Source organism: Canis aureus, chromosome 11, assembly GCF_053574225.1.
Source record: "Canis aureus isolate CA01 chromosome 11, VMU_Caureus_v.1.0, whole genome shotgun sequence".
NCBI lineage: Eukaryota > Metazoa > Chordata > Mammalia > Carnivora > Canidae > Canis > Canis aureus.
In genome coordinates this window covers 46,350,882-46,374,180 of record NC_135621.1, presented here as the reverse complement: position 1 = coordinate 46,374,180, position 23,299 = coordinate 46,350,882, and the positions used below count along the sequence as shown (strand labels likewise).

Below are 23,299 nucleotides of genomic sequence, written 5' to 3'. Positions count from 1 at the left end.
CGGAGCAGACGCCTCTTCCTGGTCCATCCGCGCCGCGCAGGCGTACGACCACGCAGGGCCTAGACGTCCCACCCGAGCGTCCCGTCTCCTAGTAACCAGCCGCTGGCCGCTTCTCCACAGCTTAATTCTTACTCCCTGCCTGTGGCTGCCGCACCTGGATGGAACGCGCATGCGCAGGGCTGTATCTCCGCCTGCCTTCTTCCCTCCGCTCTTGGAACACCTGTTGCTTTGCTGTTGCAGTTTTGTGGCATTTTTTTCCCCCCTCGGGATACGGTGTCGTTCTGGACCCACGTTCAGTGAACTCGTTACTCCCTTTAGGGCGCTGGAAGGTTGCTGAGCTCTCCTGCCGTAACCAGGAGCCGGTTTTCGGGGAGTCTCCTAGGTCGGGTCCTGCTGCTGCAGCCTCTCCGGAGAGAGCAGTTCTGTCCGGGTAAGCGCCTGCAGCCGGGGGAGCCAGCAGACCCACGACCCGGTCAGCCCTGCACCAGTCAGCCATGGCTGAATCGGGAGGTGGCACAACTCGTAATGAAAAGGCGCAGATCCCTGACCGGTGTTCTTCTCCACGTGCCAGTTCCCCCAAAGACCTCTTTCCAGAAAAACTGGTGATGGTTAACAAAAGGGGAAAGGGTATACTATCTCACTTGATATTTAATATTGTATCGATCGTTTGCCTGTTTAACACCATCTGCATTTGTCTTCTCCCGAGCAGGAGCCTTCAGTTTTGGAACACTCTTTTAATTTAACCAAGTGTAACATTATCGGCCATCCAACTATGTTAAAATCCATCGCCTTACCTAAAAGTAGAGGAATGAGCTTTTTAGTGAAAAAGAATGAGGATTGCATTCCTCTGCCAAATTTTGGGAGCCCGGCTTGAAAAGAAATCCTATTTTTAACATTTCTTAATATTAATCTGTCCTAACCCAAAGGCTTCTAAATTCTAATGGCTTTATCGCCGTATCTTTTCCTACAGGTGAAATAGTTAACTAGATTTTTATAGCTGTTCTCTGATGATCTTGATAAAGTTTGCACCTCTGTATTTCAGAAGTAATTTCACATTTGAAGAGATTAGCAATTCCTGTTTTTGCCAGGTGAGTACTCATTTCTCTCTCCCTCCACAGTATGTTATTGGCAGTCATAAATACACGTTAGAACAAATTTCTTCGTAAAAGTACGTTTAATTATGAGTGCCGTTATTTTTCCCCATCTCCGATTTCTTCATTATTTATGTTGTTACATCTTCTAGTTTGTAGCATTTATTTTCAGCTATTATATACTTTCAGCTAAGTATAGCTAGTCACTAAATAATCTGAGTGTCTGTGTTCTTTTAAACAAGGAAGTCAGAGGTGCCATAATTATATTTCCTCTGAAGTGAGAGATGCCATAACTATATTTCCTCTGAAATATAATTATGCCTGATAAAATAAGTTACAAAGAAACATGAACTGGAGTGCCTGGCTAGTAGAGCATGTGACTTGCTTTTGGGGTCGTGAGTTTAAGCCCCATGTTGTCTGTGTTTTTAATTTAAAGTTTTAAAAATTTTGAAATTAGGGGCACCTGGGTGGCTCAGTTGGTTAAGCATTTGCCTTTTGCTCAGGTCATGATCTCAGGGTCCTGGGATCCTGCTCAGGAGGAGCCTGCTTCTCCCTCTCCTTCTGCCCTCCCCCATCCCATCCTCTCTTGCTCTCTCAAATAAATAAGATATTTTTTTAAAAAATTTTTCATTAAAAAAAATGAAGCATGAACTCTCAAAGACCATCCTAAAAAATTATTTTAGGAAGAACATTATGTAATCTCATTTCGTCTCCAGATACTAAGATTGTGAATAAAAGATGTATGAACCTCAAAACTCTCAGAGTTAAAGATTCAGGAGAAAGAAGGAGATTACTAATATGGAAAGTAGGAAATTACTTCCCCTAGGGAAAAAATAAGAAAAGCTTAAGCATTTACGTGCACCTCTAGATGTTACTGAAGACTATTTGCAAACCCTGTAAGGAAAAGGACATTTTAAGGTCAAACCAGGGCATGAAGATTTTCCTTTCTTTCCCTATCAAGGACTGTTGACTTCATCCCCCAACCCAAGAAATTGAACATTTTCTTCCCTCTATGGAAATCCAAAGAGTGGTAAGTGCTCCCTCCTGCCCCAACTAATCCTTTTATAGTACCTGTGCTCTCTTCCCTGTGACAGACACTGCTGTGTAATTCTAAGGTGTGTGTTTTCTATTCCCTTAGTTCCCCTTCATTTTACAAGCTTCACTATGAAAGCCCCAATTTTTTTTTTTAAGATCTTATTGATTTATTCATGAGAGACACAGAGAAAGAGGCAGAGACACAGGCAGAGGGAGAAGCAGGCCCCATGCAGGGAGCCCAACGTGGGACTTGATCCCGGGTCTCCAGGATCAGGCCCTGGGCTGAAGGCGGTGCTAAACTACTGAGCCACCCAGGCTGCCCGAAAGCCCCTATTTCATCTTCTTTTTTCCTATACCTCCTTTGTTCCCTAAGAAAAAAATTGGGGCCCCAATTGAACATATGTTAAGTTGCTTGATGTTGTTCCACAGCTAATTGGTACTCTGTTCATTTTAATATATCTTTTGATACATCTTCAAATTCACTCTTCTTTCCTTTGGCGGCGCTAATCCCATCTCCAGTATTTTTTTTTTTTTTTAATGTCAGGATTGTTTTTTCATCTCTGGAAGTTTAAATCTCTTTAATATCTTCCATTTCTAATCTCATCATGCTCATGCTTTGCTCTACCTTCTTGAAAATCTGTAAGATATTTAAAATAGCTATTAAAGTCCTTGTTTGCTAATTATATCACCTGTGTCATTTCTGGGTTTGTTTCTATTAACTAATTTTCTTTTCCTTCTGCTTTTGGGTCATATTTTTCTTCTTGTTTTCATGCCTGGTTAATTTTATTGGCTGCCAGACATTGCAGATTTTATATTGTTGGGTGCTGGAGGTTTTTGTTTTCTTTAAATATATTTAGGCTTTGTTTTGAGGTATAGCAATGTTACTTGGAAACAGTTGTATCCTTTAGAGCTGCCCTTTCAAAAGTAATAACCATTAACTACATGTGGCATTTTTAAATTTATATTAATAAAATTAGATAAAACAAAATTTAGTTCATGTGCGCTATGTACATTTCAAAATCTTAAGCCATATGTGGCTAGTGGCTAATATAGTGGACAATAGAGAATATTTTTATCATTGAGGAAAGTTCTGTTGGACAGCGCTACTTTAGAACCTTGCTTTTAAGCTTTATTGGGTCCAAAATACTCTTTAGGGCTAATCTGGCCCTTTTCTGAGGCCAGTACCTTTCTGGAGACTCTGTTTAGTGTCCTGTGTTGGAGTTCTTTATACTCGGGCTGTGGGAACTCTATTCTTGGCTCTGTGGAAGCTCTACAAACTATTTGGCCTTTTCCTCTTTGGTGGGTTCTTTCCCAGGCCTCAGTAGTTTTCCTTAAGCATGTGTTTTCTGATTAGTATTCAGCCAAAGAATTGTGGGGAATCCTCTGCAGATCTCTGGAGCTCTTTCCCTTACTGAACCTCTCTCTACAAGTTCTAGTGACTTGGCTTCTGCAGGCTCTGAACTCCTGTCTTCTCCACTCACTGAAATAACCAGACATATTTTGAGTTCCCCATCCTCATGTGGCAGCCTAAAATTTCCAGGCAGTGCTTATAGGGCTCACCTTGTTTATTTCCATTCTCCTTCACTGCCTTTTGCCCATTACCTAAAAACCATGTGTTTTGTCTGTTTTTTAATAGTGACTTGTAATTTATTTTTTTTAATTTTTTTAAAATTTATTTATGATAGTCACACACAGAGAGAGAGGCAGAGACATAGGCAGAGGGAGAAGAGGGCTCCATGCACCGGGAGCCCGACGTGGGATTCGATCCCGGGTCTCCAGGATCGCACCCTGGGCCAAAGGCAGGCGCCAAACCGCTGCGCCACCCAGGGATCCCTAGTGACTTGTAATTTAAAAATTGCTTCAGGCTGAGGGAACTGTAAATGCATGAGCCCTAAAGCAGAAGAGGGGTTGGCATAGCATATGCTTAGGAACAGCAATGAGGTCATGGGGTAGAATGAGTGAGAGAGATAGGAGCTTAGATGACACAATGTTAGCTGTTGTATTAGTCTCCTATTGCTGCTGTAACAATTTACCAGAAACTTGGTGGCTTTATGCAACATAAATTTAATATCTTATAGTTCTAAGAGGTTAAAAGTCCAAGATGGATCTCACTGGAGTAAAATCAGGATGTCAGCTGGGGTGTATTCCTTCTGAAGGCTCTCAGGAAGAACCCATTTTCTTGTTTTTCCAGCTTCTGCAGGATGCCTGCTTTGTTTGGCTCATGGTGTCCTATCTTCAGAGCCAGCAATGGCCAGTCAGGTCCTTCCCACACTGCATCATTCTCTCTTTCACTTATGAAGACCTTTGTGATTACACTGATAATCAGTGATGAGTCCAGGATAATCTTCCCACCTCAAAATCAGTTGACTGGCAACCATTACTCATCTGCATCCTTGATTTCCCCTGCCATGTAACATATTCACAGATTCTGGGAATTACGATGTGGACATCTTTGGATACCCTTATTCTGCCTACCATTGGAGACTCAATATATAGAGAATTTAACTTTCACTCTGACATGGAAAGTACCTAGAGCAGAGTGGTGAGCAGAGGATTGATGAGATCTGACTTATGTTTAAAAGGCTCATGCCAGATACAGTTTGAAGAACATGCAATGGGAAGGGTTGGGCAAGAATGGAAACAGAAGCAGAATTCATTGGAGGATGGGATATGGAATATGAAATAGGAGCTAAGAATTATTCCACCAGCAGTGCACAAGATTTCCCATCACCCTCTATTCTCCTTCATTTTCCATGTTTCCACCTTTCTAGTGTACCATTCTGATGGTAGTAAACTTGCATTTCTGTGATTCTTAGTAAGTTTGAACATCTCTTTATGTACTCACTATCTATTTGAGATTCTCCAATCTGTGAATTATATTTTTATATCCTTGGCCATTTTTCTATTGGATTTCCTTTTTTCTTGTTGATTTGTAGTTATTTTTATATTCTATTGTAAATCCCTTGTCCACTTTGTATCGCACATCCTCCATTCTCCATCATTTTAACTTTGTTTATAGTTTCTTTATTCAGTAAATTTCTTAATTGTGGGTACTCTGGTCCATCTGTTTTCTTCAAGAAATCTTTTTCCACCCAAGTTGACAAATATATTGTCCTACATTTTAAAAATTGCATTTATAGTTCTGTGACTCACATTTGGGTCTTTACTGCATTTGGAGCCCACTTTTGTGTGTAAGATAGGGATCCTGCTTTATTTTCATCCACATCATGAGCCAGCATTCACAGTACTATCCTACTTAAGTTCATCTGTTCTATCCCTTTTGTTGTATGGTGCTTTTACCATAAGTAAACTTCTGGCACATAACTAGGTCCATATTAGAACTCTGTCATGTTATCTTGGTCCTTTATTTATTCCTGCACCTGTGCTAAACTATTGTTTATTGTTTTTTGTTTTTACTTTGACTTTGTAGCATATCTTAATGGTAAGGCAAGTCTTGTCTGTTGTGTATGTCCATATTTAATTAATTTCTAATGGAACTTTATTCTTCCTTATGCATTCAAGATTTCTTCTTGAATGGCAACCCAAATGCTAGGCCCAAAAGGCTCTAAATACACTTGTTCTCCCTTCATGTCCTCAATATTCCAGACAAGGTGAGACTCAAAGGGCCAAATCTACCCTATTGTATTTGGTTCCTCTATTAAACTGAAATTTAACTTGCTAGTTGAGAACTCTGTATGTTACCATTATTTTACCACTATTGATTACAAATTCAGTACTTTGCTTTGCAGAGTTTTGTTACTATTGTTGAACCTTCAACAGTGCAGAGGCTAGGGGCACCAACTCCCTGCCCATGCAGTCAAAAATCTGCATATATCTATCAATTCCCCAAAAACTGAATTACTAATAGCCTACTGCTGACTGGAAGCCTTGCCAATAATACAAAAAAACTCATATTTTGTTTGTTATATATATATATTCTCTCCTGTATTCTTATAAGTAAGAGAAAAGTTTATTAAGAAAATCATAAGAAATACATTTACATTACTATGCCATATTTATTGAAAAAAAATTTGCATGCAGTTCAAACCTGTGTTGTTCAAGGATTAATTGTATATTATTTTTAACTTTTTTTCAACTTTGCATTTTGACACAGTTTTAAACATACAGAAATTTAACAATTACTATTTTTTTATCCTTTGGATAAAACCTAGTAATGCAAGTGCTGGGTTGTAGGGTAGTTCTATTTTAAACTTTTTGAGGAACCTCCACACTGTTCCCAGATTGGCTGTTCCAGTTTGCATTCCTACCAACAGTGCACAAGGGTTCCCCTTTCTCCACATTCTCACCAACATATATTGTTTCCTGAATTGTTCGTTTTAGCATTCTGACTGGTGTGAGGTGATATCTCATTATGGTTTTGATGTGTATTTCCCTGATAACCGAGTGATATTGAGCATTTGTGGTCTGAAAATATGCATGGTATAAGCTCAGTCTTTTTGTACTGTTTGAGCCCTGATTTGTGACCCAGTATATGATTTGTTCTGGAGAAAGTTCTGTGTGCACTCAAAATGAGTATGTATTCTGCTGCTTTAGGATGAAATGTTCTGGGTATATCTGTTAAGTCCATCTGGTCCAGTGTCATTAAAAGCCTTTGTTCCTTATTGATGTCCTCAGATGATCTGTCCATTGCTGTTAAGTGGGGTGTTAAAGTCCCCTACTACTATGTATTATTATCAATGTGTTTAATTTTGTGACTGATTTATACATTTGGTTGCTCCCTAGTTTGTGGCCTACATATTTACAATTGTTAGATCTCTTTGTGTCCCTCTTCATGTCTTATTACAGTCTTTGGTTTAAAATCTAGTTTGTCTGATGGCTGGCCACTCCAGCTTTCTTTTGATGTTCAGTAGCGTAATAAATGGTTCTCTATCCCCTCACTTTCCAACTGGAGGTGTCTTTGGGTCTAAAATGAATCTTCTGGGGTCAGCATGTCAATGGGTCTTGTTCTTTTACTCATTCTGATGTTTATGTCTTTTGATTGGAGCAGTTCATTAGTATTCAGAGTGATTATTGAAAGATATGAATTTAGTGTCATGGTGTTACCTGTAAAGTTTCTATTCCTGCCAATTGCCTCTGTTCCTTTTGGTCTTTGTTACTTTTGGTCTCTCTCTCTGCTCAAAGGGTCCTCTTTAATATTTCTTGCAGAGCTGGTTTAGTGTTCACAAATTCCCTTAGTTGTTTGTTTTGTTTTTGTCTTGGAAACTCTTTATCCTCTATTCTGAATGACAGCCTTGCTGGATAAAGCATTCTTGGCTAGAAATGCCGCTGACTTTTGTGTGCTGACTGCATCCTACAACTTTGCCAAATTCATTTATTAGCTCCAACAGTTTTTTTGTGGAGTCTTCAGAGTTTTCTATCATATAAAATCATATCATCTGTGAATAGAAGTAATTTTACTTCTTTTCCAATTTGTGTGCCTTTTATTTCGTTTTGCTCTGGCTAGAACTTCTAGTACTATATTATATAGAAGTGGTGAAAGTGGGCATTCTTGCCTTATTCCTGATTTTAAAGGGAAAGCTTTCACTATTGAGTATGCTATTTGCTGTGGGTTTTTCATATTATGGCATGTATTATGTTGAGGTATTTTCCTTCTTTTTCTGGTTTGTTGGTTTTATCATGAAAGTTTGTTGAATTTTTATCAAATATTTTTCTGCAATTGAAATGATTGTGTGATTCTTTTCTTCATTCTGTAATGTGATATGTTGATCAGTTTTCATATATTGAGCCTTTCTTGCATTGTAGGAATAAACCCACTTGGTCAGGGTTTGTTAGTATTTTGTTGAGACTTTTTGTATTAATGCACACTAGGAATGTTGGTCTCTAGGTTTGTTTTTTTGTAGTGCCTTGCCTGGCTTTTATATCAGGGTAACACAGAATGAGTTAGAAAGTATTCCCTCCTCTTCAATGTTTGGAAAAGTTTGAAAAATCTTGGTATTAATTCTTTAAATGTCTGGTAGAATTCGCCAGTGATGCCATCTGGTCCTGGGCTTTTCTTTGCCAAGAGTTTTTTGGTTACCGATTCAATCTCCTTAGTAGTCGTAGGTCTTTTCAGATTTTCTGTTTCTTCATCACAGTCTTGGTAGGTTTTGTTTCTAGGAATTTGTCCATTTCAGCTAGAATATTCAATTTGTTGGCATACAACTTTTCAGAACACTCTCTTATAATTCTTTTTATTTCTGTAGAATCAGTAGTAATGCCCCACTTTTCATTTCTAATTTTAATAATTTTAATCTTCTCTCTTTTTTCCCTAGTCCATCTAGTTAAAGTTTTGCCAATTTTGTTGATCTTTTAAAGAACCACCTTTGGTTTCATTGTGTTTTGTTGTTTTCCTGTTTTTTATTCATCTGCTCTAATCTTTATTATTCCCTTCCTTTTGCTATGAGTATAGTTTTTTATTCTTTTTCTAGTTCCTTAAGTTACAAAGTTAGGTTGATGTTTTAAGATCTGTCTTGTTTTTTTTAATGTGTTTATAAGCTATGAATTACCCCCTTTAGCATCGATTTAGCTGCATCCAATAAGTTTTGATATGTTGTAATTTTGTTCAAATTCATCCCTAAGTATTTTCTAATTCCCCTTGTGATTTCTTCTGGTCCAGTGGTTGTTAAAGAGTGTGCTAATTTCTACAGATGTGTAAATTTTCATGTTTTACTTCTGTTAGTGATTTCTACCTTCAATCTGTTGCAGTCAGAGAGGATACCTTGTATGATATCTATCTTTTAAAATCAGTTGAGACTTGGGGTGCCTGGGTGGCTCAGTTGATTAAGCAGCTGGCTCTTGATTTCAGCTTAGGGCATGATCTCAGGGTCCTGGGATCAAGCCCCACAGAGGGCTCCACACTCAGTGGGGAGTCTGCTTGAGGACTCTCTCTCTCCCTCTCCTCCTGCCCCTCCCCTTGCACATTCTGTGTGTGTGTGCACGGGTGTGTGTCTCAAAAAAAAATCTATAAAAGAAATTGAGACTTAATTTGTGTCCTAACATATAGTCTGTCCTGGAAAATATCCCAAGTGCACAGGAGAATGTGTATGCTATTGTTGAGTAGAGTGTTCTTATAAATGTTTGTTAAATCTGTTTGGTTTAATCTGTTAAGTCCTCTCTTTCCTTATCTTTTATCTAGTTCTATCCATTATTGAAAGTGGAGTATTGAAGTCTCCAACTATCATTATAGAACTAACTGCCTATTTCTCTCTTCAATTCCCTATCTGCTTTGTATATTTTGATGGTGTGTTAGTAGGTGGGCAAATGTTTACAATTGTTTGGGCATCTTTTATTTTTGGCAAACACCCAGCAGAGTGTTTGGCCTTCAATAATTATTTCTTTAATCCATTAATAATTTGTTAAAAGTTTTTGATAGCAAAAATGATATAACAGATTAGAGAAGTTCTGTTATTTTCTGAAAGGTGATAAAGCATAAAATCTGGTAAATTCCTTTTTAAAACGACTTTCAGAGAATCTGCAGAACCTGCACACCCTCCCACAAAGGAAATGTAAACATTGAGAGGTGGAAGGCAATTTTACTTTTGTTTTTGGCATCACCACCATGATATTTCATGAAAACAAGCACTGCCATGAGGTTAGTTGAAATTCCCACTGTATTCACTTGTTATCATTTCTTTTCCAAGCAATCAAGTTGAAGAAACGTTTCTGCTACTTACAAAGGTACCTGCAAACTATATTTATTCAACCATCCCAATGGGATTTTCCCTTGGTAAACCTGCTACTCAGGTATCTGCTATGTGTATGGATTCAAAAGTGGATGATCATTTGATGCGACGGACTGAGAAAAGCAAGTTGGAACCAGTGTTATTTCAAAACACCAAGAAAATAAGATTAGAAGACACAAACCAAGAAAACTTTACAAGAAACAAAGAGATTTCAGGATGTCTTTCAGAGAAAACCTTGGGTTCTGTGGTATATGTTAAAGAAAGTGATGGAATAGAAATGACAGATGTGGAATGAAATATTTGTACCTACTGCCAAAGAAATGAGAATTTGCTTTTGACTAAGAGAACATGTTGAATGACAACTTAACCTTATTAGGAAAACCTAACAACATGAAGAAAGACAATTGCATATTTTTCACTATTTATGAATCACCTTAGACTGGACTTTTTAAATACATACTCAAAAATGTTGTTTTGGGGGAAAAGCTTTCCAAAATTCAAAGCAAAATTCTCTGGTATTCTATCCTTGTCACAAAAATTAGAATTTTTGAAGAACAGTATTTAAATGGTACCAAAATATTTTAATCATGTATTTCTTTAACAAGTGATCAAAAAAACAGTGCCCAAACAATTTGACATCTGTATTTCACACTATGTGTGATGTACTGATTTTGTAATATTTCCAATTTGGGATTCTGCTTTAGGGTACTTTTTCTTCCAGCATTTTTGCATTTCTGTTCTGTAAAAGATCACTTCAGGTAAACTCTGCAAAAGGCCAGTAAATTACATACCTGGAAAAGCATTTCATATTTTAAATCATCCTTTTAAAACTGTTTTCCCTCCACATTGAATCTATTTCAGGATTACTAAATAGTTATTTCCAAATATAGTAGTTTATCTTATAAATACTACCATTTTATTTTATTTTTTATTTTTTTTTAAAGATTTATTTATTTTATTCAGAGAGATACTGAGAGGCAGAGACACAGGCAGAGGGAGAAGCAGGCTCCATGCAGGGAGCCCGACATGGGACTCTATCCCGGGTCCCCAGGATCACACCCCAGGCTGCAGGTGGCGCCAAACCGCTGTGCCACCAGGGCTGCCCTAGATACTACCATTTTATACTACCAATATTTAATATAAGAAAACAGCCTAATATTAAAAAAAGTTATTGTTTTATATATATTAGTTTGCCAGTCTTACCATTGGAGACAGCAGTATTTTGGCCCAGGATTGTGAGATAAAATTAAAACCATTTTGTGTCTGGACCTATAGTAACCTGTAATTATATTTATGTTTTGAACATTTTCTTGTACTTTAATATTGGTTATCTCTAATGCCCAATTGTGAGTAGTTTGCAAAATATTCATAAAAACGGAGGAAAATGCATCTTCTTTTAAGAGAAGCAATATTTTATAAATAAGAAAAATATAAATATATCTGTAGGGAATATTGAGCTTAGAGCTAAATAAAATTGTGGAATGGGACATAAGCCAATAAGAGGATGGTTTTTATCATTTACAGAACATAATTCTTTGTGAGAGAAAAAACCTCAAATGTTTCATTTGTTCACCTAACCTGGCACTGTGCTTGTTGCTGGGGATACAGTGGTGAATAAAATAGCCACTGCCATCATAGTGCTTACTGTCTGTCTACCAGGGAAGATAGAACATCAGACAGTAGAGAAGAATTATATAAGATACAAATTATGGGTCTTGCACTTGGCCTGCACAGGCGCAAGCCCGGAAGATGGTGTCAGCTGGAGCTGGTGGTCTGAGGCCGGCAGCGTCGGCCTTGCTGCTCCGGAGCCCACACCTGCCTGCCCGAGAACTGTCGGCTCCGGCTCGGCTCTATCACAAGAAGGTTGTTGATCATTATGAAAATCCTAGAAACATGGGGGTCCCTGGACAAGACATCAAAAAATGTTGGAACTGGATTGGTGGGGGCTCCAGCATGTGGTGACTAATGAAATTGCAGATTCAAGTGGATGAAAAGGAGAAGATTGTGGATGCCAGGTTTAAAACATTTGGCTGTGGGTCTGAAATTGCCTCCAGCTCCTTAGCCACTGACTGGGTAAAAGGCAAGACGGTGGAGGAAGCCTTGACCATCAAGAACACCGACATCGCCAAGGAGCTCTGCCCTCCCTCTGTGAGAAACTGCACTGCCCTATGCTGGCCGAAGATGCAATCAAGGCTGCCCTCGCTGATTACAAACTGAAACAAGAACCTAAGATAGAAGAGGCAGAGAAGAAATGAGCCCTCAATGAAGTGTCCAGCAGTGTCTGTCCACCCACCACACGATCACTGTAGGCGTTCAGAAGCCCCTCACACTACAGTAAAACAGCTCTGAGACACACAAAGCATTTGCTGGTCACATGGTGGCTCCAATGCAAGCAAAATACACAGTTTATTCGATCCAAGTCCTGTGCTTTCTTTCAGCCCACTTTATCGCCTTAATCCAGTTTGTGTATATTTTGAATTGTGTGCATGGCCTCAAAACTGAAATCAATCACGAAGTCTCAAGTGTATTTAGTCCACAAAGTGTGCAAATACCTAATCTCACCTGAATCTATCTTGAGGAAGATTACCAGTAGAAGGCCTTGGTATGATTATTTGATAGAACTAATTGTACATAAAACATTTATATATATATATATATATATATATATATATATATATATATATATATAATAAAGGAATGTAAGATCATGTTAAAAAAAAAGATACAAATTATGATGTGCCATGGAGAAAAAGTAAAATGTTCAGAGGGACAGGAGATGTAACACATAAACTTAATTTTTAATTGGAACTAGGAAGGTTTCTCTAAGGTCATGTCATTTATAGCTTTTGCAGTGACAAAGTTGTCTAAGTAAGATGATGGTAACGATCAGGGTCTTGAGAAGGGGATAGAGTTCAGGTGAAGGTTAGCAGGACAGAATGATGGTTTGAAAGTGAGAAGTGAGGAAAAGAAAGGATTTCTTCCTAAAGAGACTATGCATGGAAGTTCCCTGGGAAAAAAAAAACTGAGCTCATGAGTACAGTTTTGGCACCTAACCCAGTTTCCAAGGCAAGTAGACAGTTTTATGTATGGAACTAAAAATAGAAATTTTGAAGTTGTATGCAGAAGTGTATTCCCAAGAAGCCTTGGGAATGAGTGAGATTGCTCAAGGTGAATGTATAGTGTGAGCTAAGTCCTGATGAACTCTTTAACATTTAGGAGCTGGTCAGCATGGGGGGAACTGGCTAGGGGAACTAAGGAGTTCTTAGTAAGATGATAGAAAACTAATACAAGGTAATGTCAAGATTGCCCACAGTAGTTGTTAAGGTGGAAGTGTTAATTGAAAGTATGGAAAGGTCCATTGGATTTAGCAATCTGAGATGTCATAGTAAGCTTATCAACCCACTGCCCTTTTTAACAGGGGCTTGGCTCAGATATTTACAGCCTTGTTTTTCATCTTCATGAATGTCAAACGGGACTTTTGATAGTCATGTTGGATACTGAATTTGGGATGATCTTTGATTGTGCATGATGCCTCCTGCACTGCAAGGTGTCAAATATGGTAGCACACTCTAGTCATTGAGACAATAAAAAAATGCAAACATTAATTATCCTCATTAAGAACCATTGCTGCTAAGGCAACAGAAAATTGTAATCCCCAAATCCAGTCTAAGCCATAGTTTTAGCAGCACACTTCAGAAGGGAAATCCACAAAGAGCTTCCTGGAAGAGGTGCAATGGAACAAGCTTAATAAGGACAACTCAATTAGATGTTTTGGGAGAATTCTATGAGTGGTATCTTAAAGTGAGCACTTTTCAGAGTTCTGTTCTTTTTTTTTTCTGTTTCTAATAAATTCTCCATATTAAAAAAAGTATACAGTTCAACAGAAATAAGGATGTTAGGAGATTTTAAATCCAACAGATCCATAAAATAAGTTATCTAAACCTATTATACATGCATTGGTTTTACATCAATGGTGTTGTCATGGATGCTAATAATAAAAGCTTTCATTTTATTAAGCTAATGTGTGACTGTCTTAATTAGGACTTCCTAGAAGCTGCCTGAGAGGGATTCAGGTGCACATGACTTTTGAGAGTGTGCTCTTTAGGAAAAACTTGTAAGCAAGTGAAAGAAGCAAGATAAGGAAATAAGAAGAGTCAGCTAAGGATGAGAGCTCAGATAAGTTTTCGGCCTGATCCACAGGGTGCTCTGGAAGGATCATACAGCATAGTTGTCCTATTATTCACATTGAGGCAAAGGGTACAGCTACTATACCCAATACCAGTCAGGCCTTAGTTGCCACTACAAGCCAAAGAGGGAGGCTAGAGGAGCAGAGAGGTGGCATGACTCACTCAGGTGTCTCTGGGCACGACAGCTCCTACACTCACAGGAGCTAGAGAATGGATGCATGGACTAAGATAAAGGGGACTTGTCCGGCTGGAGCACTAGCAGTCTTCATTACAGTGTCATTACATATTACTATTTTCCTTTTATTTTGAAACAATCTCAAATTTACAGAAAAGTTGCTAGAACAAAGGCCTTCCCCTCTCCCCACAACCATTTGAGAATAAGTAGCTGATCTCATTCTTCATCAGCTCTGAATACTTTAATGATTTAAAGAATTTCATTTATTCTTTATTTCTATTTTTAATGGAAATATAATTGACATGACGTATTAGGTTCAGATGTACAACAATTTTTTTTTAAAGATTTTATTTATTTATTCATGAGAGAGAGAGAGAGGCAGAGACACAGGCAGAGGGAGAAGCAGGCTCCATGCAGGGAGCCCGACGGGGGACTCGATCCCGGGTCTCCAGGATCATGCCCCGGGCTGAAGGCCGTGCTAAACTGTTGAGCCACCCGGGCTGCCCAACATAATGATTTTATATATGGATACATTGCAAAATAACACAAGTTAACATCCATCACCACACAGTTACAAATTTTTTCTGTGATGAGAACTTTTAAGATCTACTCTCAGCACCTTCTAAATATATAATTAAATATTCAATATATTTAAATAAGTTAAATATGTAATACAATATTGCTAGGTATATATACCATGCTGTACATTAGGTCCCCAGGACTGTCTTTTTTTTTTTTTTAAACTTTTATTTACTTATTCATAGACACACAGGCAGAGATAAGGCAGAGGGAGATGCAGGCTCCACGCAGAGAGCCCAATGTGGGACTCCATCCCGGGTCTCCAGGATCACACTCCAGGCTGCAGGCGGCGCCAAACCGCTGCACCACCAGGGCCGCCCTCCCAGGACTGTCTTAAAACTGGAAGTTTAGGGAACCCTGGGTGGCGCAGCGGTTTGGCACCTGCCTTGGGCCCAGGGCGCGATCCTAGAGACCCCGGATTGAATCCTGCGTTGGCTCCCGGTGTATGGAGCCTGCTTCTTCCTCTGCCTGTGTCTCTGCCTCTCTCTCTCTCTCTCTCTATGACTATCATAAATAAATAAAAAAAAAAAAACAAAACTGGAAGTTTATTCCATTGACCACCTTGACCCATTTTGTCCCCAGCCCACCAAAAAGCACAACTGGTGGAATGGAATTTTGGGGTAGGCGGATTATGAGCGGGAAGTAAGGAAGTACATACTGGATGTGTAGCAAGTCCTTAAAGAAGCTATGTTTTAGAGGGAAGTAGACGGTATGAAAGGTGGAAAAAGTGAGGTCACTGGATGGTTGTTAGGATGAGGCAGAGTTGACGTCTGAGTGTCAGTGGTGAAGGTGAAGTAAGAGAGAGAGTTGAATAACCAGAGGACAGAAGTCTCAGAGCAGAAAGGAAGGAGTGGGATTCTTGAAAACCACCTCAGTAGGGGCGCCTGGATGGTTTAGAGGTTGAGTGCCTTTGGCTCAGGTCGTGATCCAGGGGTCCCAGGATCGAGTCCTGCATCGGGCTCCCTGCAGGGGACCTGCTTCTCCCTCTGCTTATGTCTCTGCCTCTCTCTGTGTGTGTCTCTCATGAATAAATAAATAAAATATTTTTTAAAAACCTCAGTAGAAAATGAGAGGGAAGAAACTACCATCTCAGATTTCAGAGAAATGAAATTAGGAAGATGGAATATAAACATAAGGGAAACAGATTTGTGTGGCTATTTTTAATAACTAGGAAAATTCCTACTGGGGCTAACCCTATACAGAATTAATTCCATCTGCATAATACAAGAAAGGAACTCAGGTGATGTCAATCAAAAGAGTAATGATACATGAGGAGCCATTGTGTCTTTATTGTAACCTTTTTTTTTTTTTTTTTTTTTTTTAAGATTTTACTTATTCGAGAAACAGAGAGAGGCAGAGGGAGAAGCAGGCTCCATGCAGGAAGCCCGAGGTGGGACTGGATCCCAGGTCTTCAGGATCATGCCTTGGGCTGAAGGCGGCGCTAAACCGCTGAGCCACCCAGGCTGCCCTATTGTAGCTTTTTAATTGTAACTTTGGAGTCCTGCTCAGCATCACCAAGTTGTGAACACTGGCTGCTTCTTATTCCAAGCATTTCACCAGTTTCTATTCTAACTGAAAAGTTTCATTTCTGAAACTGAAACAAAATTAATTTCAATTCAAATTATTTGGGCTCCTCTCATCAAGATGTGGGGGCCCATTGCACCTTTTATCTCTTGCCTGCCTTTGCTGCTGCTTTGGCCAATAGAATGTGGCTGCAGTGCCTCTTCCAAGGCTAGACCTAAACCGAGGTGCCCCAGCGGCCCCTAAGCACCAATTGTCAAGGGTGTGAATAAGACCATCCTGGACCCTCCAGCTTAGCCAACCCTGGTTGAAGAAAGCCCAGGCGAAACCATTGTATAAATGTTAGAAATAAATCATTTGAAGCCGCTGATATTTGAGGCAGTCTATTACGCAGCAGTTAACTGAAACTTTGACTTGCCTGAGGAATTGCCCCCTTTTGTCTGAGCCACAAGGATTTTCTTTCCAGGGCCAATGAAGGACATCACAGATGGGTATTGGCCTAAGTGTGTATTTTCTGACCCACTCCTTCCTGCCAGTTACCATCTCTCTACGAGGAATACCAGCTTATTCCTTTAAATGCAATTTGTCTTCTAACACTGATTCTAGTTTTCTCAGCTTCCAAGTGGACTTGGGTGCCCTCTGGACTGTGAGGAGCTACATAAAGACCTGGCGCCGTGTCTCCAGTTCAGCAGGTGCTTGCTGGCGCTCCGGCCTGGCCTGGCTGCTCGCTGCTCGCTGCTCTGGCTTCCGGGCGCCCTCCCGCTAGCCGCGCTCCGTGCCTGCCCCGTCCAACCTGACACAGCCGCCTCGGGTGACCGCTAGCTCTGGGCTGGCGCGCGGGGACCTGAGTCTGAACCGAGGGCGCTAGGGCTGTCCCCGCCTCCACTCCGGCTGGGCGCGGGGCGGGCGGCTCCCAAAGGCCCTCGGGAGGTCGGCGGGCAGGGCCAGACCCAGCGCGGGCCCGCGGCTGCGCAGAGCGAGGCCGGAGCGCCGCCCCGCCCCCCCGCCCCGGCACGGCCCCGCCTCCTCTGGTGCTTCCGGCCGGCCGCGGCGGCGCGGGGCGGGGCGGCGCGGGGCGGCGCGGGGCGGGGCGGGGCGGGGCGGGGCGGGGCTGAGCGCGCGCACAGCCGCAGGCTTTGGGGCCTCGCGCGGCCTTCCCCCGCCGGATCCCGCGCGCGGCCCTGGACGCGACTGGAGGCGGCAGGTGGGCGAAGCTGGAGGTGGGGCTCGGGGCGGGGGGTGGGGGGGACGCTGAGGCGGGCGGCCCTGCGAGACGGGCGAGGGGAGCTGGGACCCCGAGGCCGGGCGCCGCGCGCGCTGCGCCTCAGGCCGCCGAGCCCGTGTTTGCTCCGCACGTGGGCGGGCGTCTCTCCACGGTTAGGGTACGGCTTAGCCCCACCCAACACGGGAGGGTGGCAGACTAACAGGTGTTGCGTGCCAGCTGGTGCGTTCCCAACAGGGAGCCGAGAAGGCGAAATAAAACATGCGCTTGAGGGATCCCTGGGTGGTGCAGCGGTTTGGCGCCTGCCTTTGGCCCAGGGCGCGAACCTGGAGACCCGGAATCGAATCCCACGTCGGGCTCCCGGTGCATGGAGCCTGCTTCTCCCTCTGCCTGTGTCTCTGCCCCTCTCTCTCTCTCTGTGTGACTATCATAAATAAATAAAAATTAAAAAAAAATGCGCGTGGCCGTCGTGGGACTCGGGGTAAGTCACTGTCAGAGTTGTGGCCGAATAATTTAGGTGCTTTTAAGCTGCGGGGCCTAGGAGGATAGGTAGGATTGTTATTATTATTTTCTTTTTGCTTTCTTTTCTGTGTTGAAGAAACACGCTTGGCATTGCAGAATGGTGGTAGCAGTGTCCCCCCTAGAACGCGGATTGTTCTCTGGGGAAGAACTATAAAATCAGTCGTTAAAAGGTGAGAGTAAAAAAATAAAAAATAAAAGGTGAGAGTAGTTACATGCAGAGTTGATTTAAAGACACAGCATTTCACCAGGCCGTCAAGGCTGGACTATATCCTGACAATTAAGGAAAGACTGTCATTCAGCTGGAGGTCTCATCTGGTACTGAAGCATTGAATAAAAGAGAGATGCGCCTGCCCCTGGATCCAAGCCTCCTCCAGGAGAGAGAGGGTATCCTGGCTTTAACAGGATCTTTCCAGAGCCCAGAAGTTGAGTAGGTGGTTTCTTCAAGGCTCATCCCATCAGATATTGAAATCCTACAACTCAGTCCTTTTGTTCGGGTTCTCTATTCAAGCAAACTTATGATGCTGGCTTATCAGTATCCTCCACAGTGTTTGGACAGGCTGCTGTGAACGTGCAGTTGATAGCCGGCCGTTCTCTTTGTAAAATTAATAAATTGGCACTTTTTGCAATTCTTCATTCTTCAGGGCTCAGTTGAAATGTTACATCCTCACAAGGACTTTTTTGTTTATGTGTCTAGAACAATTTCTAGCACATAGTAGGTGCTTAGCGTAACTCACTGAGCTCTCTTGGTTTTTACTCAAATGTCACCTTTTAAATAAAGCCTAGCCTGACAATCCTATTTAGAATCACAGCATAGTTCCTTTCACACTTAAATTTCCAATTCCCTCTTACCTAGCTTTACTTTTTCACATAGTCCTTATTGATAAATCAATCCTAAGTACCTAGAATAATGCCTGTCATGCAATAGATGCAAGATTTGTTGAATTTATACTTTTGCTGTATTACATTCATACTGCATACACAATGCCTGGATGAATGAAGATATTTATATTTTGTGCACTAATAGACCAACTCCCATCAATTCTGGAAGTCTAATAATTTGCGTTTTTGATCAAAGCCAGTATCTTTCATTGTTAATTTATCGAGATAAATGGCACTTTGATGTATCTTGGTTGGGTATATTTGTACACTTTCCTATTTAAGCTCCTGTTGGGAATACATGTCATATGACAAATATGAGAAGAATAAAGAGGGAAAGATAGGAACTCTGTAACAGTTAACAATGTAGAACATTTCAGTTTGCCAGGCATGAGTACTTTATGAATGTTAACTTATTTAATTCTCTCAACCATTCTGTGAGGTAGGAACATTTTATAAATGAGGCAGTTGAAGCAGCTGCCTTAGGTTATTCAGTTAGTAAGTGGCAGAGCCAGGATTAATAGTTAAGTTCTGTAAGTGACTGCAATTAAAAATACTGTATTGCATATTTGAAAATTGCTAAGAAAGTAGATCTTAAAAATTCTCATCACAAGGGAAAGAAATGTAACTGTGAGGTGATGGATGGTTTTTGTTTGTTTTTGGATTTATTTTTTTAAAGAATTAAATATTTGAGAGGGAGAGAGCACAAGCAGGCAGACTGGGAGAGGCAGAGAGAGAAGCAGCCTCCCCGCTTAGCAGGGAGCCTGATGCAGGGCTCCATCCCAGAACCCTGGGATCATGACCTGAGCCACCCAGACAGCCCAAAGTGATGGATGTTAATTAAAGTTACTGTGATAATCATTTTTCAGCATATACATAGATCATTGTGTTGTGTACTTTAATACAATGTTATATGTCAATTATTTCTCAGTAAAATGAGGGGGGGAAAACTGTAAGATCTTAATCACTTTGTATCCTGCCATACTCTGCATAGGCAGATGGGTCAGAGCCCTAACCTTAGGGAAGGATAGATCACAAGGTCTTTGAGAATCTCCAGATCCACAGACATCATATATCAGGATCCCACCACCCCTATTCCTTATTGTTTCTCCCTTGGACCACAATGGGAGAGGTTCCCATTTGCTGTCAAGGCTGCTTCCCTATCTGAATTGGATCCCAGCACCAGGACTTTATCAGAGACCTCCTTTCACTGGTGTTGCCCTCCCCGCCCCATTACTAGCAGGATCTGAATGTGCTTAGTTCTCTTGCATTAATGTCTGCTACCCTAGTTCAGGCCCTCATTGTCTCCAGCTTGGACAACTGCATTAGTCTGTTAACCAGTCTCCCTGACCCTAGTCTATCTTTTCTTTAATTCATGCTGAACACTGCCCACAGAGGCAGTTCTGTATAATGGCTGACTTAACTCTTGTCTGCTTAAACTCTTCAGTAGATCCCAGCTGCTTTTAGAAAAAGTGCAAATGTCTTAGAATTATATGAATTTGCCTCCTTCCCCTTATCTATTCCCTGGCTATCTTGTGCATAGTAGGCACTCCATAAATATTTGTTCAATGAATAAAGAACTACATCAAAGTCAGTCAAACAGAACCAAGAACAGAGTATAAAGAAAGAAATCCAGGCAGGCTGCAGAGGCTTCCTAGAACAGCATAGCCATAGGTTTCAGTGGAGCTAGAAAACCAATAGTATAACTCCATCCTTGAGGAGAGAGTCTCCAAAACAGGCTTTCCTATTAGATGACTGTCTTCTGGAATATGCTACTCCCATCAATTTGGTAACACCATCATTATTTCAAGACTCAATATAAGTATCCTCTATTAAACCTCTCCTGACCTTTCTAGACAGAGAAAACATAAATTGGCTTTTCTATACTGTAATTTATCAAAATGTATCAAGAGTGATGAAAACATGAAGCCTCTTTATTTGTGCTTGTTGGACATTACTTCACTACAAAAGATTCTGTCCTAGTTTTGGCCTTTTTTTTTTTTTATCTTTTTTTTTAATTTTTTTTTTATTTATTTATGATAGTCACACAGAGAGAGAGAGAGAGGGGCAGAGACACAGGCAGAGGGAGAAGCAGGCTCCATGCACCAGGAGCCCGACGTGGGATTCAATCCCGGGTCTCCAGGATCGCGCCCTGGGCCAAAGGCAGGCGCCAAACCACTGCGCCACCCAGGGATCCCAGTTTTGGCCTTTAATAGCCATTTTATCCCAGTTCTTTTAACCTAAAGGAAAATTATGAGCATCCTAAGAAATAGAATTGGAACAGAATGGTTTCTTTACAAACATAACTAATCAAAATAGTTGATTATTATAGCTAGTATTTTCAGCCTGTTGCCATCAGCACCGCTAACAAAAATGTGTAAAGTGTCCAAGCATAATGAAATTGTTCATAGCCTTTCCATTTAACCCCACTACTCTGATTACCTCTTCCCCTAACCTCAGGGGGTCTATCCTAATTAAATACTGATCTAAATAAAAGAATTATATTGATAATAAGTGAAGTTTCAAAGTCAAATAGGAATCATTTTTAACGTATAGTAAGGGCATAATTAAAGCTTTCCACAGAGATGTTTATGAATACATTGTTGATAATACTGAAAAACTAGAAACAACCTAAAGTTACAAACTAAGAGACTGATTAGGTAGTAAACGATAGTGTATCAGACAATGGAATATTACACATTAAAGCTGATGTAATAGATTTAACATTGAATGAAATGACAGTGTGGTTCCAATTTGGAGGTGGAGAGGGATGTGTGTAGTTACATGTGCACAGAAAAAAAAAATGGGTAAACAAAATTTTAATTGTGGTTATCTCCAGGAGGTAGTATTATGGATTCTTTTATTTTTGCTCATTTTACTTATATGTATTTTCTCATTTTTCTCAATGAACATATTTTACCTGTGAATTCAAGATAATCTATTTGGCTTTGAGACATATTAAATATGAATTTGGAGATTTTTTGCTTGAAAAATCTGTGCCCTTGTTCTGTTTCAACTGAAATTATCTGAGGTTCGTCTTCATTTATTTCCATTGAGTACTCTGTTACAGAGTTGCTGAAGACTAAGGATAAAGCTAAAAGACAAGAAAAACAACTGGATACTTAAAAAATTTTAGATTAAATAACCAAGAATCAATAGCTAGAAAATACAATTTGATTTTCTTTTTCCCAATTAATTTATTTGTCTTCCATTTTTCAAAGCATGCTGATCCCGTTTTCAATGAAGAACTGCTTCCAGTTACTTTGTAACCTCAAGGTCCCAACATCTGGCTTTAAAAACCAAGTAAAAAGTGGGTTCATTTTACAATCAATTTCCAATGATGTTTATCAAAATCTGGCTGTAGAAGACTGGATCCATGACCATATGAATCTAGAAGGCAAGCCAGTTCTTTTCTTGTGGAGAAATTCTCCCTCTGTTGTAATAGGTCGGCATCAGAATCCTTGGCAGGAATGCAACCTGAATCTTATGAGAGAAGAAGGTATAAAACTAGCTCGGAGAAGAAGTGGAGGGGGAGCTGTCTACCATGATATGGGTAATATCAATTTGACTTTTTTTACAACCAAAAAAAAGTATGATAGAATGCAGAATCTAAAATTAGTTGTGAGGGCTCTGAATGCTGTCCAACCCCAGCTGGATGTACAGGCCACCAAAAGATGTGACATTTTACTTGACGGGCAATTTAAAATCTCAGGAACAGCTTCCAAGATTGGCCGGACTACTGCTTATCACCACTGCACTTTATTATGTAGTACCAATAGGACTTCCTTGTCATCTTCGCTGAAAAGCCCTTACCAAGGAATCAGGAGCAATGCCACTACTAGCATACCTTCCATAGTAAAAAATCTTTTGGAAAAAGATCCCACTCTGACCTGTGAAGTACTCATGAATGCTGTTGCTGCAGAGTATGCTGCTTATCATCAAATTGATAATCATATTAACCTAATAAACCCAACAGATGAGACCCTGTTTCCTGGAATAAATAACAAAGCCAAAGAACTACAGACCTGGGAGTGGATATATGGCAAAACTCCAAAGTTTAGTATAAACACTTCATTTAATGTATTAGATGAACAGTCACATTTGGAAATTAAAATATTCATAGACATAAAGAATGGAAGGATTGAAACCTGTAATATTGAAGCACCTGATCATTGGTTGCCACTGGAAATATGTGACAAATTAAATTCAAGTTTTATTGGCAGTAAGTTTTGCCCAATTGAAACTACTATGCTCACAAATCTGTTACTTAGAACATGTCCAGGAGATAATGAACTACACAGTAAATGGAATATCCTCTGTGAAAAAATTAAGGGAATAATGTGATTTCAAATAAATTTCTTAATATTAACAAATTTTATAATAAAATGTTTAATATACATTGTATGTCT

General features: G+C 40.3%; 2 protein-coding genes and 1 pseudogene across 9 annotated transcripts; all 3 read left to right on the top strand.

Moving 5' to 3' along the window:
* The first annotated feature begins 48 nt into the window (after positions 1-48).
* C11H2orf15 (chromosome 11 C2orf15 homolog) lies at positions 49-11,336 on the top strand. Of its 3 annotated transcripts, XM_077915073.1 has the most exons (3): positions 49-430; positions 2,053-2,121; positions 9,767-11,336. In XM_077915073.1, exons 1-3 carry the CDS (start codon positions 159-161, stop codon positions 10,101-10,103), a joined length of 678 nt encoding a protein of 225 aa, XP_077771199.1. In that variant the 5' UTR covers positions 49-158; the 3' UTR covers positions 10,104-11,336. The 3 variants fall into 3 exon arrangements, with proteins under 3 accessions (XP_077771199.1, XP_077771201.1, XP_077771200.1); XM_077915075.1 differs by lacking the exon at positions 2,053-2,121 and having other exon boundaries at positions 325-430; XM_077915074.1 differs by lacking the exons at positions 49-430; positions 2,053-2,121 and adding an exon at positions 971-1,088.
* LIPT1 (lipoyltransferase 1) lies at positions 327-23,289 on the top strand. 6 transcript variants are annotated; one of them, XM_077915062.1, is made up of 4 exons: positions 411-430; positions 971-1,088; positions 2,053-2,121; positions 22,112-23,289. In XM_077915062.1, exon 4 carries the CDS (start codon positions 22,113-22,115, stop codon positions 23,232-23,234), a length of 1,122 nt encoding a protein of 373 aa, XP_077771188.1. In that variant the 5' UTR covers positions 411-430; positions 971-1,088; positions 2,053-2,121; position 22,112; the 3' UTR covers positions 23,235-23,289. The 6 variants fall into 6 exon arrangements, with proteins under 6 accessions (XP_077771192.1, XP_077771188.1, XP_077771190.1 ...); XM_077915065.1 differs by lacking the exons at positions 411-430; positions 971-1,088; positions 2,053-2,121 and adding exons at positions 17,389-17,474; positions 18,091-18,184; XM_077915066.1 differs by lacking the exons at positions 971-1,088; positions 2,053-2,121 and having other exon boundaries at positions 327-430.
* On the top strand, positions 11,555-13,824 carry LOC144324000 (iron-sulfur cluster assembly enzyme ISCU pseudogene; annotated as a pseudogene).
* Positions 23,290-23,299: the final 10 nt, after the last annotated feature.

Coding starts and splice junctions, on each gene's coding strand:
- C11H2orf15 (XM_077915073.1), top strand. CDS start 159: ATGGAACGCGCATGCGCAGGGCTGTATCTCCGCCTGCCTTCTTCCCTC. Junction 431..2,052: donor GAGAGAGCAGTTCTGTCCGG/GTAAGCGCCTGC, acceptor TTCCCTATCAAG/GACTGTTGACTTCATCCCCC. Junction 2,122..9,766: donor CTATGGAAATCCAAAGAGTG/GTAAGTGCTCCC, acceptor TTCTTTTCCAAG/CAATCAAGTTGAAGAAACGT.
- LIPT1 (XM_077915066.1), top strand. CDS start 22,113: ATGCTGATCCCGTTTTCAATGAAGAACTGCTTCCAGTTACTTTGTAAC.